Raw genomic sequence first — 13757 nt, forward strand, 5'->3', positions numbered from 1 at the left:
AGGAAAAACTAGTAACTCAATGGATGCCTTCGCTGCTAGGCCCCCAAATATAGCTGCAATCAGCAATGTGGGGGCCTAGCAGTACTAGCCGAATGCCGTTGCCATGGCATGAGCAAGCACTCACAGCAACTTTGATGGCAATTGGATAAAGAATTGCTGAGATATAAGCTCATTTACTTTATTACACCACCCCTAGAGGCCAAGTTATGGCGCGTTCTCACAATCAAGTACCGAGTCCCTGTACCAAGTTTGGCTTTAGTAGATCAAAGCGTTGCTGAGATACGAGCTCACTTCCTGTATTGCAGCAGGACAGTTTCCTGACTAATGGTGTCAAGTTTTGTTATGTTGACTCAAAGTGTCACCGATGTGTTAATCCACTTCCTGTTTGGCTGCTTCGTCGCCATATTTGATTGGCTGTCACGGGCAAACAAAGTTGAAATTGAAAAATCTGGCAAGTATCGTTTGTGTGGCTCGGCCTGAAGATCATCTCCGCCAAGTTCCGTGAAAATCGGATGAAGTTTATGGCCGCTGAAACTTTTCGTAGAGTTTGGACTAAATCCAATATGGCGGAGGTCCAATATGGCGGAAAGTGACGTAATAGGGGTCATTGAACTTGAGGTTGGTTGAAAATAGCTTGGGACTAAATCTCTTAACTCCATTGGACCTTCCAACTGTCTGCAATACCTCGTATCTCCACCCCCTCGTAATTCTGAGGAGCCGCGTGAAAGCAAAACCTAACGCTATTTGTTTTGAAACGGTCTGCTTGTTTTATCAGGCAAGAACAGCATCAAAATTGAATAGCTTTCTAAAGAATAATGTTTTCTGTAAATGGCCTGGATGTCAACGCAGAGGAGAATGTAAACTAGTAGCCTAAGTCTGCAGATTAAACAAACACTTTCTGCCTATAGCCCTTTCCGTTTTCAGTGTTAGTTCATTGCTATTACTAGCATACTTTGCAATTTCTTGGCCAGATGTATTCAACCACAGAAGCTAAATAGAGTAAATATGGCTTTAGCATACCTGTTAACCCTCCCATTTTCTAAATATTCCGTATTTTAATTCTCTCATAAGCCTGTCAGTCTCTGTAGGCTACTGTTGTCCCCTTGTATTTCTAGTGAAACAGATGTTTTCAAAGCATCGTTTTCTTGCTTGAATACGATAGATAGACTATGATGTTAACCTATTTAATATAACGGCGTGGTTGTTGTGAGAGCACGATTTGACAGCAAATCTGTCAGCAATGTCACGTACGACCTAACTTCTCACCTCGTTTAGTTAGTGCAGCAGTTTTGTAGACTGAATTCTTGCTGTCAGCAGACATATAGCAACAGAAAGACCACATGCTGAAATTTTCCCGTTTTGGGTAAGAAACCAGGGAAATGTCCCTTATTTTCAATGGTATTATATTTTCAATGCTCAATGTTGACAGCTATGGGCTTTAGTAGCCTAGTCTGTAAATTGACTAACACCTCAAGCTAGTTAACTACAAAGCCAGCTCTGTTACGCCCGCGTCCCGTTCTAATCAATGATAAAAACAAACACGTACTGTATCTCCACATTTGCAGGTCAAAATCCTCGTAAAACCATTTAAATGTGATTTTGGAAAAATGTTGATAAAATAATAAAACTTTGAAGTATATGATAATATGTTAAGTCATCATACAAACTTTGACAACACGATGTTTAATTATTTAAAAATTACAAGGTTTTTTCAATTTCCTGAAAACTTATTTTGACCTGTTGGTGGCGCTAGATGGCTGGGTTTAGAGATCCGCAAATGAGTGTGAGTGGTCAGTGGAGAGTCCTGAAACTGCTCAATTTCAGCACTTTTTACCAAGGCGTTCTATGGGCTGCCATAGACTCCAATGGCAGAGGAATAATAATAGGAAAAGCTAACTCAATGGGTGCTTCACTGCTAGGCCCCCAAATATAAAGATGACTGCCTGAAGAAAACAACAAGTTTCCAGTCACTGATGATATGGGGTTGCATGTCAGGTAAAGGATGGGGGGGAGATGGCAATCATTATTTCTACAGTAAATGCACAAGTATACATTAAAATTTGGACACAATTTCCACTTGATGGTGGAAACTGTAGAAAATGGTGCATGACAAGGCTCCATCCTGCACAGCTGTTCCGTCAACTGCCATTCGACAAAGTTGGAATCTGATTGATTAAGAATATCTTTGTGAAGTCTATGTCTGAGAAATCAAGCTGTGAAAAAAACAGAAGGTGCAAAAAAAGTATTAATTATGATGTTTTAGGTTTGTGATTCTATATTTTTTCCTGATGATTGAATGATTCTAATGTTTTTCCTCTACATGATCTGCAAAATAAATTGCCTTAAATTACTACAGGTTTTGGTAATTGTTTTTAGCTAGGTTTAGCTACAGATTTGTTTTTTTGAGGCACATCGGAGGCTTGTCTTTTTTCTAAAAAAAAAAATAAAACAGCACATCTTGGACATAGTCTAAGAGTGGTAGAATGTTTTGTAATAATTACTAGTAATAATTTTGGCAATTCCTTTCACAAGCTAACAAGTCGTATTAGGAACATCATCCTGCTTTACCTCACAACCTGTTTAATACATTTACTTCAATTCAGCAACACAATCATGTGTCAAATGTGTCAACGGATCAAATGATATATTTCTTGAATGGTATTTAATTTAGATGTTTTGATTGGAAAAAAATACAAAAATATGTTGATTTTGTCATAGAAAACTGCATTTTATTCAATGTTCAGGAAGAGTTATGACAAGAATAAAGAGTTTAACATTTTAGTGCACCTCTAAAAGCACAAACATGAACAGCCATGTATTCCACTCAGTTAGATGAGTCAACAAATTAAGATTTATTTGTGAATTTATTTGTTTTCAAATCCCTTTGGTTTTAATTTCCTTTAAAACCATTGCCATCAAATGTTTGGGCCTACATTTAAGGGTGTATTAAGAACAGATATTTTTGAGAGTGGCAGCAAAACAAATAGAAGACATGGTTTACCAGTTTACCATGGTTTACAACAGTTTTCCAGTCCATGTGCAAAGTCCACACAAGGAGACCCTTCACAGCATTAATTAAGGTAGGGCCTTAACCCAAATTTATATCATCCCACTGCTCATGGGAGATAAAAGATAACAGGAGATGAGTGAGGCTCTGGGTCTAAAGCAGTGTTAGGCACAGATAGCAGAGCAGTTTGCTATACAGTAATGTGATTTAATGTGACTTATCTGATATAATCTTAGGGTTACTGCAAAAATTACAGTACTTACATCAGAAATAAAAAACAAAAATGATCGTTTCATTTATGGAATTTCTCAAACAGTTTTTGAGAATGATATGACCTTTATATGATAAATAATACATTAACACAGAAAATATGCAATGAGAGTTTTAGAAACCACACACATTGACTGCTCATAATCCATAGTAATTTGGGACTGAAAATATAATGCACATTTAATGAAAGTCAAAATTAATGCAGGAATTAAAGGATATAAAAAATCTGTGCCTGATAACACCCATTTTCAAAAAAAAAGTGATCTAAATTATGCATTTTCAGATCATAAACGGCTTGGCCCATGCCTGAATTTCAGTACAATGCCTGAGAACTTTACGACCTGTGAATGATTGGCCGAAGAATTAATAAGCTCTAAAATAATTTAACAAATTGATGTAACTGAATAACTCGCAACCGTTTAATAGAAGTATATGATCAAACTTAACTAGAAATATAAAAGTGGTGTTTTGCAAAGATGACATGGGGCCGTATTCACAAAGAATTTTAAGGCTAAAAGTAGCTCCTAAGTGGCGAATTTAGGAGCAACTCCTAAAAATAATGGGCATGTCACTCCTAACTTTAGGACTCCTAATTTTTGTCACTAAAAGTAATTCACTTTCTGAAAAAGCTGTCTGGGACAGCTTAAAAGAAGTCGATAGGACTCCTAACTCACTAAGACCTATTCACAAACGGCTTTTTGTGGCATTTAACGTTGCGATGTTTTGAAATGCGTATGCGGCTACAGGAGCTTCCAATCGTGAGGGAACAATTTCGCATTGTAGGCATAAAAGGGATGCAATAACGCAACCAACAACTAGAACTACTCATTGTCAACACTGCATCAATCTGTATGTTTCATTATAGGCTATTTGTTTTGCCTTACTCTTGATTAATTTAGGCTAGGCCTTTTTATTCAGTTATTCATCATCTTCCGTCCTTGTGTAGCTGTCACTCATCATCGTAAGGGAGGTGTTTGGAATCATACCCGCGTTACAATCATCAGCCAATCAAGATGGTCACTTCAGTCAAGCTCGTGCATGAGTAATGATGTCCTCCATAGCAACGAAGACTCACTCTTAGTTTAGGAGTGGTTTTTCCTTACTAAGAGTATGTCTGAAAGGCTTTGTGAATAACTTTTAAGAGAAAACTCCTAGCTAAAATCTTTTAGTGCGATTTAGGAGTACTCCTAGTGGTAAGATAGAAGGCTTTGTGAATATGGCCCCATGCTTGGACGCAGTGCTATTCCTTTTGTTTTGACTATTTCAAAGCATCCAGTAGACGTGTTCCCATTCCTGGTTTATTAAAACATGTTATCATTTGCAATGTCAGTAATGTGATCTTTAACTTTTCTACACAACCCCCTAACCTGACTTACTGTGGAAGAGCTAAAGTGTGCTGGTAAATAAACACCAGACCCTAATCATGACCAGTAGAACAGCAGGCCTTCAAAAGCCTATGGTCATGGAACTAGGAGCCCCTTCAGAATTTCTGAGATTTCTACTTGCACAAATGTAACCGGTGTTGTGTTGACTGCACAGTCAGCCCCAAATCAGCTTGGGCTCAAACCAGCAAACTTGCAGCACCTAAAAATGGAGGGTGAGCATGCTAGCAAATGGGTTTAAACCCATGGATGCTATTCAGGGGCGAGGTTAACTCACTGGTCAACTACAGTACCTGCAGGGTACCATTTCACAAACTATACAAGAATTGTTCTGAAAGGACAGGGCAGACAAACAAACTGGAGTGGGAATGTTAATGTTTCAGTATTGTACTGCTTGCTATTGTGACTACGCTCCACATACACAAGCCGAGACATAATTTGCATAGTTTGAATTATGCATGTTTGACACACAGGATTTGCCCAGAGACCACACAGGAAATTTTAGGGAAACTTTAACAATAACCCATAACTTGAATAACTCTTATATACATAACTCTTCAATTTCCCCTTGAGGATCTATCTATCTATCTATCTATCTATCTATCTATATATAACATTTAAAAGCTTTGTTCAAATTTAAAAAGCATTCCTGTTTATTACACACCATGCCAAAACAATTGGGCAAATGCATGAATGCTCCTGTGTAGCAAATTCAGAGACTTACAGTAAATCTAAATAGTAAATTACATTTCAAAGTGAGACACAGTGATGTTCTCCCAAAAGAACAATAACAATAATAGCAGTGGTAATCTGCAACCTATATAGCTATTAAATTCCCACACCAATTCCCATACTTAAGTCTATTGCACCATAGTTAATGTAATAAGATTTCAAAAATCAAGAAACATTTTGCTAGTAGTGAAGATCCAGTCAGGCCCCATGTTGAGGACTTACACCTGCAAGGAAACAAGGAAATAACAGACACTTGGGGTGTGGCGCAATTGGCTACAGCGCCCGTACCACAATTGGGCCCAAGTGCCCACGGGCACCCGGGTTTGAGTCCGACCTGGGTCATTTCTCGATCCCCACCCCCCCACACTCGGTTCCGGTCAGTCTTTCTACTGTCCTATCTAAAATAAAGGCAAAAGCCCAAAAAACATACTTAAAAAAACTGCAGTTTCCTCAAATGCAAATGCTGGTCAGAATGTCAGCAATAGATAGCAGTAAAGTATCAGGGTAGCGTCTTTAGACAATCTCACATTTGTTTCACCAAAAGCAAGCTCCACAATAGATGTCCAATTGAATGCAGTGTAACATCCCCACTAACTGAAGAATAAAAATGTACCCGGACATGTACCTAGAGCACTGAACCTCTGAAACAAGAGCAGAATCAGGAAGTGAGGAAGTTAATAAAAGCTGCTCTGAGCACTCAAGGTTAAGGCTCAGGTTAATGTGAAGCACCACCTGTGTGCAATTGTGATTCGAAATAAACATGCATTAAGTACTGTAAGTGTAAGTTGTACGGTGTGTCAACATTGTCTTGTCTCCTCTAAAACAATTGTCACCATGAATACATATGAAAAGCTGCATCACTGCTTCAGCATTCTTGTTGTCTTGAAGTCATGTGGTTAAGAGGGGTCTGAGGGTGCTAAGACATCCCTGTTCTGTAGCAACAATCCAACTGACAACAGAAGGCGGCCTATGTAGAAATGTAAAGCACTTGAGTCTTGATTGAGCCACTTCAGCCCATCTGGTAGGATAGCAGTCCAAGGAACAGAAAAAGGGGGCTTGGTGAACCTTGCCTCCTCAGTCAACTCTTTCTCCATGACTTTTCGTCCATAACCTTACCAGACCAAGCAACATAATATGAAGCAGGGCGATCACCCAAGGCAATTCACACAGATACAGATTAAAACAAAAAGGGACAAAATAAAATGCAAGAGTGAGAGAAGAGAGACCACACTGGAGAGTAGAAAAAATGTTGGTTGGTCCTCAATAAATAAACTTGGCCTGTCGACACAGTGACTGTTGCATTTGCATCAGAAAGAGTGTAAGGATATGTACACTGTACAAGTTTGTGAGTATATTTGTTGTGCATCCATGTAAGGTCGACTTATCCAGTGGAGGTTTGTGCAGCAGCAAATTGGGAGTGAATATGTGTGTGTGTGCGCTTGTGAATGACTGTGTGAGAGGGGATGTGATATTTTGTTTGGGTAATAACTTTAGAAATTCTCAAACCCTTGTATGAGAGTCTGTATGTATGTGAGAGCTCATTAGTAGCGGTACAAGTTGTAAGTGCTAACCCAAGAGGAAGGGAAGGCCCAGAGAGGGAAGCGCTGCAGCATCACTTCCAGCTGGGGTGTTAGCTTGTCCTCCCCAAAAAAGTAATGAGATGAGATGGCCATCGAGATCATGCCTTCTTCTGATCCTGTGCTTGAAGGCTGGACATGACACAGTATGTACATGATCATACACAAACACATTAAATTGACACCTATATATTAAAGAAACCCACCAACTCACACATTTCAGTGATGAATACAGGGGAAAGCCATATATAGTCAGTAACACAAGCATTTGGTTACACTCCTTGGGAAACAAATCCTCACCTGGATTTCCAACCAAAAGTTCCAAGCAGGAGCCTCCAGACCATGTGAGTAAAATATAAAGTACTCCCCACTGAGATCAAACTGAGGAATGCCATCGCCAAATGACCAGCTGGTCAGTGTTGCCCCACTGTAGGGAAACAGGTATAGGGACATATGGCTTGGGCCTGAAGGACATAACACAAAGAAACACAGATACATATTAACTATTTGCCAAATTGAATCTTTAATATTTCATTTTGTTTACAAATTGATTAAGTGAGACCTCTATGGATTAGGCTAGTTTCCTCACCTTTTGCTTCAAAAGACATTCTAATAGTGCCCCACTCTGTCTTGTATTTTGACAGAAGTTTAAACTCCATAGGGAACTTTGGAGATACTTCTTCTGCTGGGAGGTACCAGTTTTTCCTAAAATCAAAAGGCATAAATGTAACTCTTTCTAAATTTTAAACTATGTAAGTATCAACAATTAAGTAAACTACAAGCAAATATTCTACAAAAGGAGTTTACGATAATATCAGGACATATACAGAAGTACGCCTATTGGTATGGGTTTGAAATCAACTGCCCAGCTCAGAACATGTCCATGAAGACAACGTAATCTATAAATAAACAACAAGACCCGCCATCTAAACACCAGAGGCTGTATTGTCCCATGCGATTGAATAAAAAAGCACTCAGTGACACATTTCAATATCCGTGTATCCTGAGACAGGAATGGCATCCATATCTCTCAGGACCTGTCATGGTCTTACCACATCAACACCTTGGTAAAGAAGGCCAACCAGTGTCTTCTCAGACGGCTGTGGGACTTTAAGCTCCCCCTCAGGGTGCTCAGGAACTTTCACACTCACACTGTAGAGACCATCCTGAGTGGGAGAATCATCACTTGGATAGGGAACACCACCAAGCGGGAACTGGCTCTGAGAAAGGTGGTCCACTCAGTTGACTCAGCTGAGTGGACCATCAAGACTACCCTTCCCAATCTGCAAGACATCTACATCAAGTGCTGCAGATCAAAAGCCAGAAGGACTGCTCAGGACCCCAGCAACCCAACAGACGGTTTTCCCACCTGCCCTCAGGGAAACGCTACCGCCTGCTCAGGGCCAACACAAAAGAAAGAGGAGGTGTTTCTTTCCTCAGGCCACAACTTACATTCACACACACACTGCCATCTTGCACTTTGGAACACGCTGCCATCACAGGTGTTCCACATGTCAATTGCCCTTTTGCTATGTGTACTGTAGGTATTATTTATGTGGTTTATGTGGGTATTGTCATGTGTGTTATTGTAAGTGGGTATTGTCTCTAACTGTGCACAACTGGACACCTAAGCATTTCAGTACTGGTTATACCTGTATACTTGAGTATGTGATAAATAAACTTGAAATTTGAATAGCCTGTCATCTTGTTTTTTTAGAACACCACCATAACCTTACACCATCAGGCAAAAATGTTCACAATGTCATGAAAACAAATGTCATTTCCCAGCCTGCTTGCTAGTTAGGTATGGTTGACCTAGTTCATTAACTTTCATGGCTATCAAAGTTACCTACCTATCACCGTGCCCTATTTTCGCACTTTTACGTGTAGGCCTATGTGTCTCTTAATATTAATTTCTATAAAAAGAAAGTGTCAAGTCAAAACCTGTTGTATTTACGCTGTTAATGTTTTTTTTGTATTATTTTATTCAGACAATAAAGAAACGTTTATATTCCCTTGTGAACAGGTAAGAACAAAATACCTAATTTGCTTTGACATTTTTTCAACTGTCCCATAGTTGTCCCAGACATCTTTCTATTATGTCCCGGGAGCAATTTTTTTAAAGGCCTTAGGTGGAGAAAGCCAAGTGGCAGGTCTATTGACGCTGCTGCCATCAGACCTAAAGCTCTCTGACACTGAACCCTAACCGAAATTGGGAAATTGCCTGTTGGACTGCTTCGATTCTCTCCTCAGAGAGGTAGGCCCACATGGACTGAGAGTCCAGTCTGAGCCCTAGGAAAGAGACAACAGATTAATGCTAATGTTATTCGGGTATTAATAACATTACGTTATCTAAATAAATAAAGATAATACCTGCTGTTACCTCTGGTGTTTCCTGGCATAACATTAGCTAACGTTAACGTTACCCAGTGCCACGCTAAGGTGACGTCAAGTTAATAAGTTTACTGTTAGCTAAGGCATCAGTATAATATGAAAAATTACATTAACATTATTTTTGCTAGCGATAGTATCACTGGCATAACATTACCGAGTTGAAATAGTAAAGTTAATGTCAATGTTAACGTTACGTGCATTTGCCCATACCCGTTTTTCACGATTCTCCAAGTCCTCGACTCAATTTTTTTAATATTTTAGTCACGATTCTATTCAATTTGGATCTTTTTTTAAAATTATATTACTATTAAAGCATTATTTTTTGTTTCCTTTTTCCAAATATTTCCACACCTGTTTTGTAAGTGGCTGTAGCGTAAAGGTGCTCTAAGCGATGTTGGGTAAATTCACTTCCATTGACGTTCAAACAAAACAGAGCGCTAGCTCACTTCTCTCTCCCCCCCCCCCCCCCCCCCGCCTCCTGTGCAATTGAAACTCTCCTAAACGAGCATTTGTCACTAATTGCATGAGCCAAGACTAAAAGACTTGCAATATTGTCAAAACATCAACACTAGAAAAAGACTGTCTCGGACTGACTTAAAACCGCTACGATTGCCACCATACATTAAACAATCTAGATAACGGGAGCGTGCCACGACTTCAGTAAAACTCCCATGATTTCATCCCGACTGGAATTTAAGTATCCGACTGTGAACTCATTTGAAAATCGTATGGGGTAAGACCAGCATAAGCTTTTCTAGGAAGCTTTTTATATCCAATCATGGTACCAATTAAGCTACTTAATTGTGAAATATTCATGGTTGTCTTTTCCAGCATTTTGCTGAACTCATCCCAACTTGTTGCTGGCATCAAATTCAATATGATAAAATAGTATACAATTTGTCAGTTTAACCACTTGATATGTTGTCTATGTTCTTTTTTGAAACGAAAAATGAGCTTATGTGATTTGTAGATTATAACATTCTGTTTTTATTGACATTTTACACAGCACCCCAACCTCTGTAAACATCATTTGTGAGGATTTCTGGTTTGAAATGTCAGTGTATCAGTCTCCAAATATTAATGTATTCTTTTTTGTTTCCTTTTTTTAAATTTTGAAACCGCTTTTTTATTTTGAAACCATTCCTACCGTGAGCTACCATATAGCTACCTGTGTTAGATATAAACACAGACATGAACATAGTAAAATTAAATAACACAGAATGATAACTTGATCGTCATAGCACACTCCGAAGAGACACAAGGTTAATGTTCACGGAATATTACACTGTTAATGTGTGTAACCTGCGTTGTGTTGACCCTGCACAATTCAGCCCTGCACACGCCCGGACTCGAACCCGCGAAGCCAGCACTGCTCTTGAGGCATCGGGGAGTGAGGTTTACTAACATTCTACATGCACAGCTATGCTAGCTGGCATCCGTTACATGTGCGTTTTATGCCTTAAAGTAATTTTGGACTATCTAGAGAACTTCGAGTTTAGTTGACGTGTTTTTAAGTGGCTGTAGCTTAAAGGTGCTCTAAGCGATGTTGAGTATCGTCACTTCTGTTGACGTTCAAACAAAACAGAGAGCTAGCTCGCTACTTCCTCCCCCTTCCTCCCGTACAATTGAAACTTTCCTAAACGCGCATCTCGTTGGTGATTGCCTGGAACAGTCTGTTATGTTTTTATGATCCAGGCTGGACCAAGTTATTTTTGTTGCCATTTTTGGAGCCTGGACTGAACACAGTTTTTACATAGTGGTACAGTCCGTTGGTTTCCCTACAATAAACTAATATATAATAACATCATGGATAGTAAACCAGAAATATAAAGCCGGGCAAATTGTAATAACAATGACAAACACCAGAAGAAATAGAGGGAGCAAATGGCTGGTTGCACACTGTGGGCGCGATATGGCTCAGTTCTTGACATTTAAGTAGAGGGATCAGCCCATTTTTGATCTCCAATCGAGCTATTTTGTCAATATCAGGGTCGATATCTGATCTTAATATTAGATCAGGGCACCCCTAGTTGTAACTGACAAGAGTACTTTCTCTTACAACAATTCTGTTTTGCACTTTCATCATCTAAAATTTGGGCTGATACTCACTTTACCAGGAACTTCATGGGCAAGAACCAGGGGAAACCACAGAAGGGCAGGTCTTCCTGGCAGTGTTTGCGGATAGTGTCGTTGATCTCTGGGATGTGAGGTGTTATGTGTCTCATAGCTGTGTAGTCAAAACTGTTGATCCAGAGTCCTGAGTCTTTGTATGCTACCTGACCATCTAGTCCATGGAAGGTACGCGTGGTGTGCTGAAATAACACAAAGCAGGTTATCACAGGATACTGTATCAAGGAACTACAATATAATATACAATATGGAATGCTCTACAGATATCTACAGCAACTTAAAAGCATCAGTGAGATTTACAGTAAGTTCACAAGACAAAATTTTTCGTTCAGACAAACAAGATAAGTGTCTGAGATGAGCAGTGGTAGCCACGATGCATGAGCATTCACCCAATTTGAACCTAAATCTTCTAATGTCAACCGTAAATGTGTGTGTGAAACAGGAACATAAAGATACAGTTCATTTACATTTATTTTTTTAAAACACTCTAAATTAATACAAATCATTTTAATGGTATCCAATGCAGATCCAGGTATTTTGGTGAATCTAGGGTTCCCACTATAGTCGCAGCATATTTATATAAAAAAAAACATTAGGCCTGATATTTGGAACTAAGTCTCAGACACGCACACATACACACACCCCTACACATGTTAACATGTACATTATCTGTAACATGGGTAATTTATAGAACTCGTTTCAATTTATTCTGTTTATTATTGACATTTTTTCTACCTTAAGGTGATTTCATGGGACACAAATATGGGCTGTTGCTGAGCGACACTCCCATTGAGATTGGGCAACATAATTTCTATCTGAACGATTTGGATACTTATGGGCAACGAGACCATCCCACCAGAATGCTAGCAATGAATCACATGACCAACCATCTGTGAGCTTCTGAAAGTTCAATAAAGATACCACGTCACAATAGTGAAGCGAGGGAAAAAGAGAAGCTTCGTATATATTTTTACTCTGCTGTGTTTATGTTGAAACCCAAAATGGACATTTTACTTAATCAAATGCTTAAAATACCAACTAACATCTACAGTGGGCAGTGCTTCGATATGGCCAGCTTCCTTCGCGGTCCGCACGCGGTATCACGCGACTTTAATTTGTATTTTTTTCAGTGACGCAGCAACGACGCTGCAACAACCGGCAGATGTCTCAAGTGAGCAGGGTGTCTCGTAAAAAGAAATGGAGCCTGGAAAACCCTACACAGACTTCCCTACAGACTTTAGCAGACTGGTTTAGAAATAATTTAATAGCCAGAAATATGCAGCCGTAGAAGAAACGCAAGACAAATTAAACATTCTGGTTTTCTCTGAGTGCAACGGTGATAGACAGACATCATTTGGACAAAATAAAGAGCATATTAACCTCCGTTGCTCAGCCAAATGCCTTCCTGTTACGTTCTGTTATCACAGAGTTACAGGCGATAAACGATTTTGGATGGTCACAAGTTTACTTCATTAGCGTTTTTTTTTTTTTTTTATTATTAAAGAGTGTTTTTCATTTAAAGGTTTGACTTCATGCTTATTCAGTGGAGCATTTAGTGCTCTCCCCAATCCCAGACGTTCACATTGCATGTTTGTTTGTAATGGATGCAACCGCGAGATACGCGTTTGATGGCAATGAGTTGTTAACAGACATGAACCAAGACATATAGCCCAGCAGCAATCTAGGGACTGTTCGTTATTTATTGAAGGGTATGGAAGCATATGGGTAGCTTTATTCAAATGAGAATGCAATCTGCAATATGCAATTCAAAAAGACATTACATTATGCAACTGACAATTCATTATGCAATTTAATATGGCAATTTGCAATAATATCCAACAAATTGTATTTTAATCTGCAAAGTGACAATGAAATCCTAAAATCAATTCCAATAATTTTGGTTAAAAAATAGAATAAACATGGATTGAATTGCATTCCATTTTGCCATGGTACTTCAGTCTCAAAATTCAAATGGCAATTCATTTTGCATTTCAATATTCAGTTTCATCATTTAACTGTCAATTCGTTTTGACGTCAATTCGTTCCCCTGCTGTCTTGCCGTTTTAATGTTTTCCCGTAGAATATCCCATATTTTAATACTCCCATAACAGCCCTGCCATCGGGCCTGTCTCTGTGTTGCCCTGTTGCTACCCCCTTGCCCTTCCAACGAAACAGATGTCTTCAAATCATTATATTCCTTGCTTAAAGGCAAACTTAGAGTGATGTTAACCTATTTAAGTTTAACGGCGTGATTGTCGTGAGCAC

General features: G+C 39.1%; 1 protein-coding gene across 3 annotated transcripts in view; it reads right to left on the reverse strand.

Annotated features, from left to right (window-relative positions):
• Window positions 1–4561: 4561 nt before the first annotated feature.
• The window catches only part of LOC121680978 (endoplasmic reticulum metallopeptidase 1), a 91647-nt gene continuing 82451 nt past the window's right edge, over window positions 4562–13757 (reverse strand). For all 3 annotated transcript variants that reach the window (XM_042060577.1, XM_042060578.1, XM_042060576.1), the window contains 4 exons: window positions 11472–11674; window positions 7558–7673; window positions 7269–7432; window positions 4562–7100 (listed from right to left, as the gene is read on the reverse strand). In XM_042060577.1, the coding sequence (XP_041916511.1) occupies window positions 6933–7100; window positions 7269–7432; window positions 7558–7673; window positions 11472–11674 (651 nt within the window). In that variant the 3' untranslated portion in view covers window positions 4562–6932. The remainder of the gene's footprint in view (window positions 7101–7268; window positions 7433–7557; window positions 7674–11471; window positions 11675–13757) is intronic.

The sequence above is a fragment of the Alosa sapidissima genome, chromosome 13, assembly GCF_018492685.1.
Source record: "Alosa sapidissima isolate fAloSap1 chromosome 13, fAloSap1.pri, whole genome shotgun sequence".
Lineage (NCBI taxonomy): Eukaryota > Metazoa > Chordata > Actinopteri > Clupeiformes > Clupeidae > Alosa > Alosa sapidissima.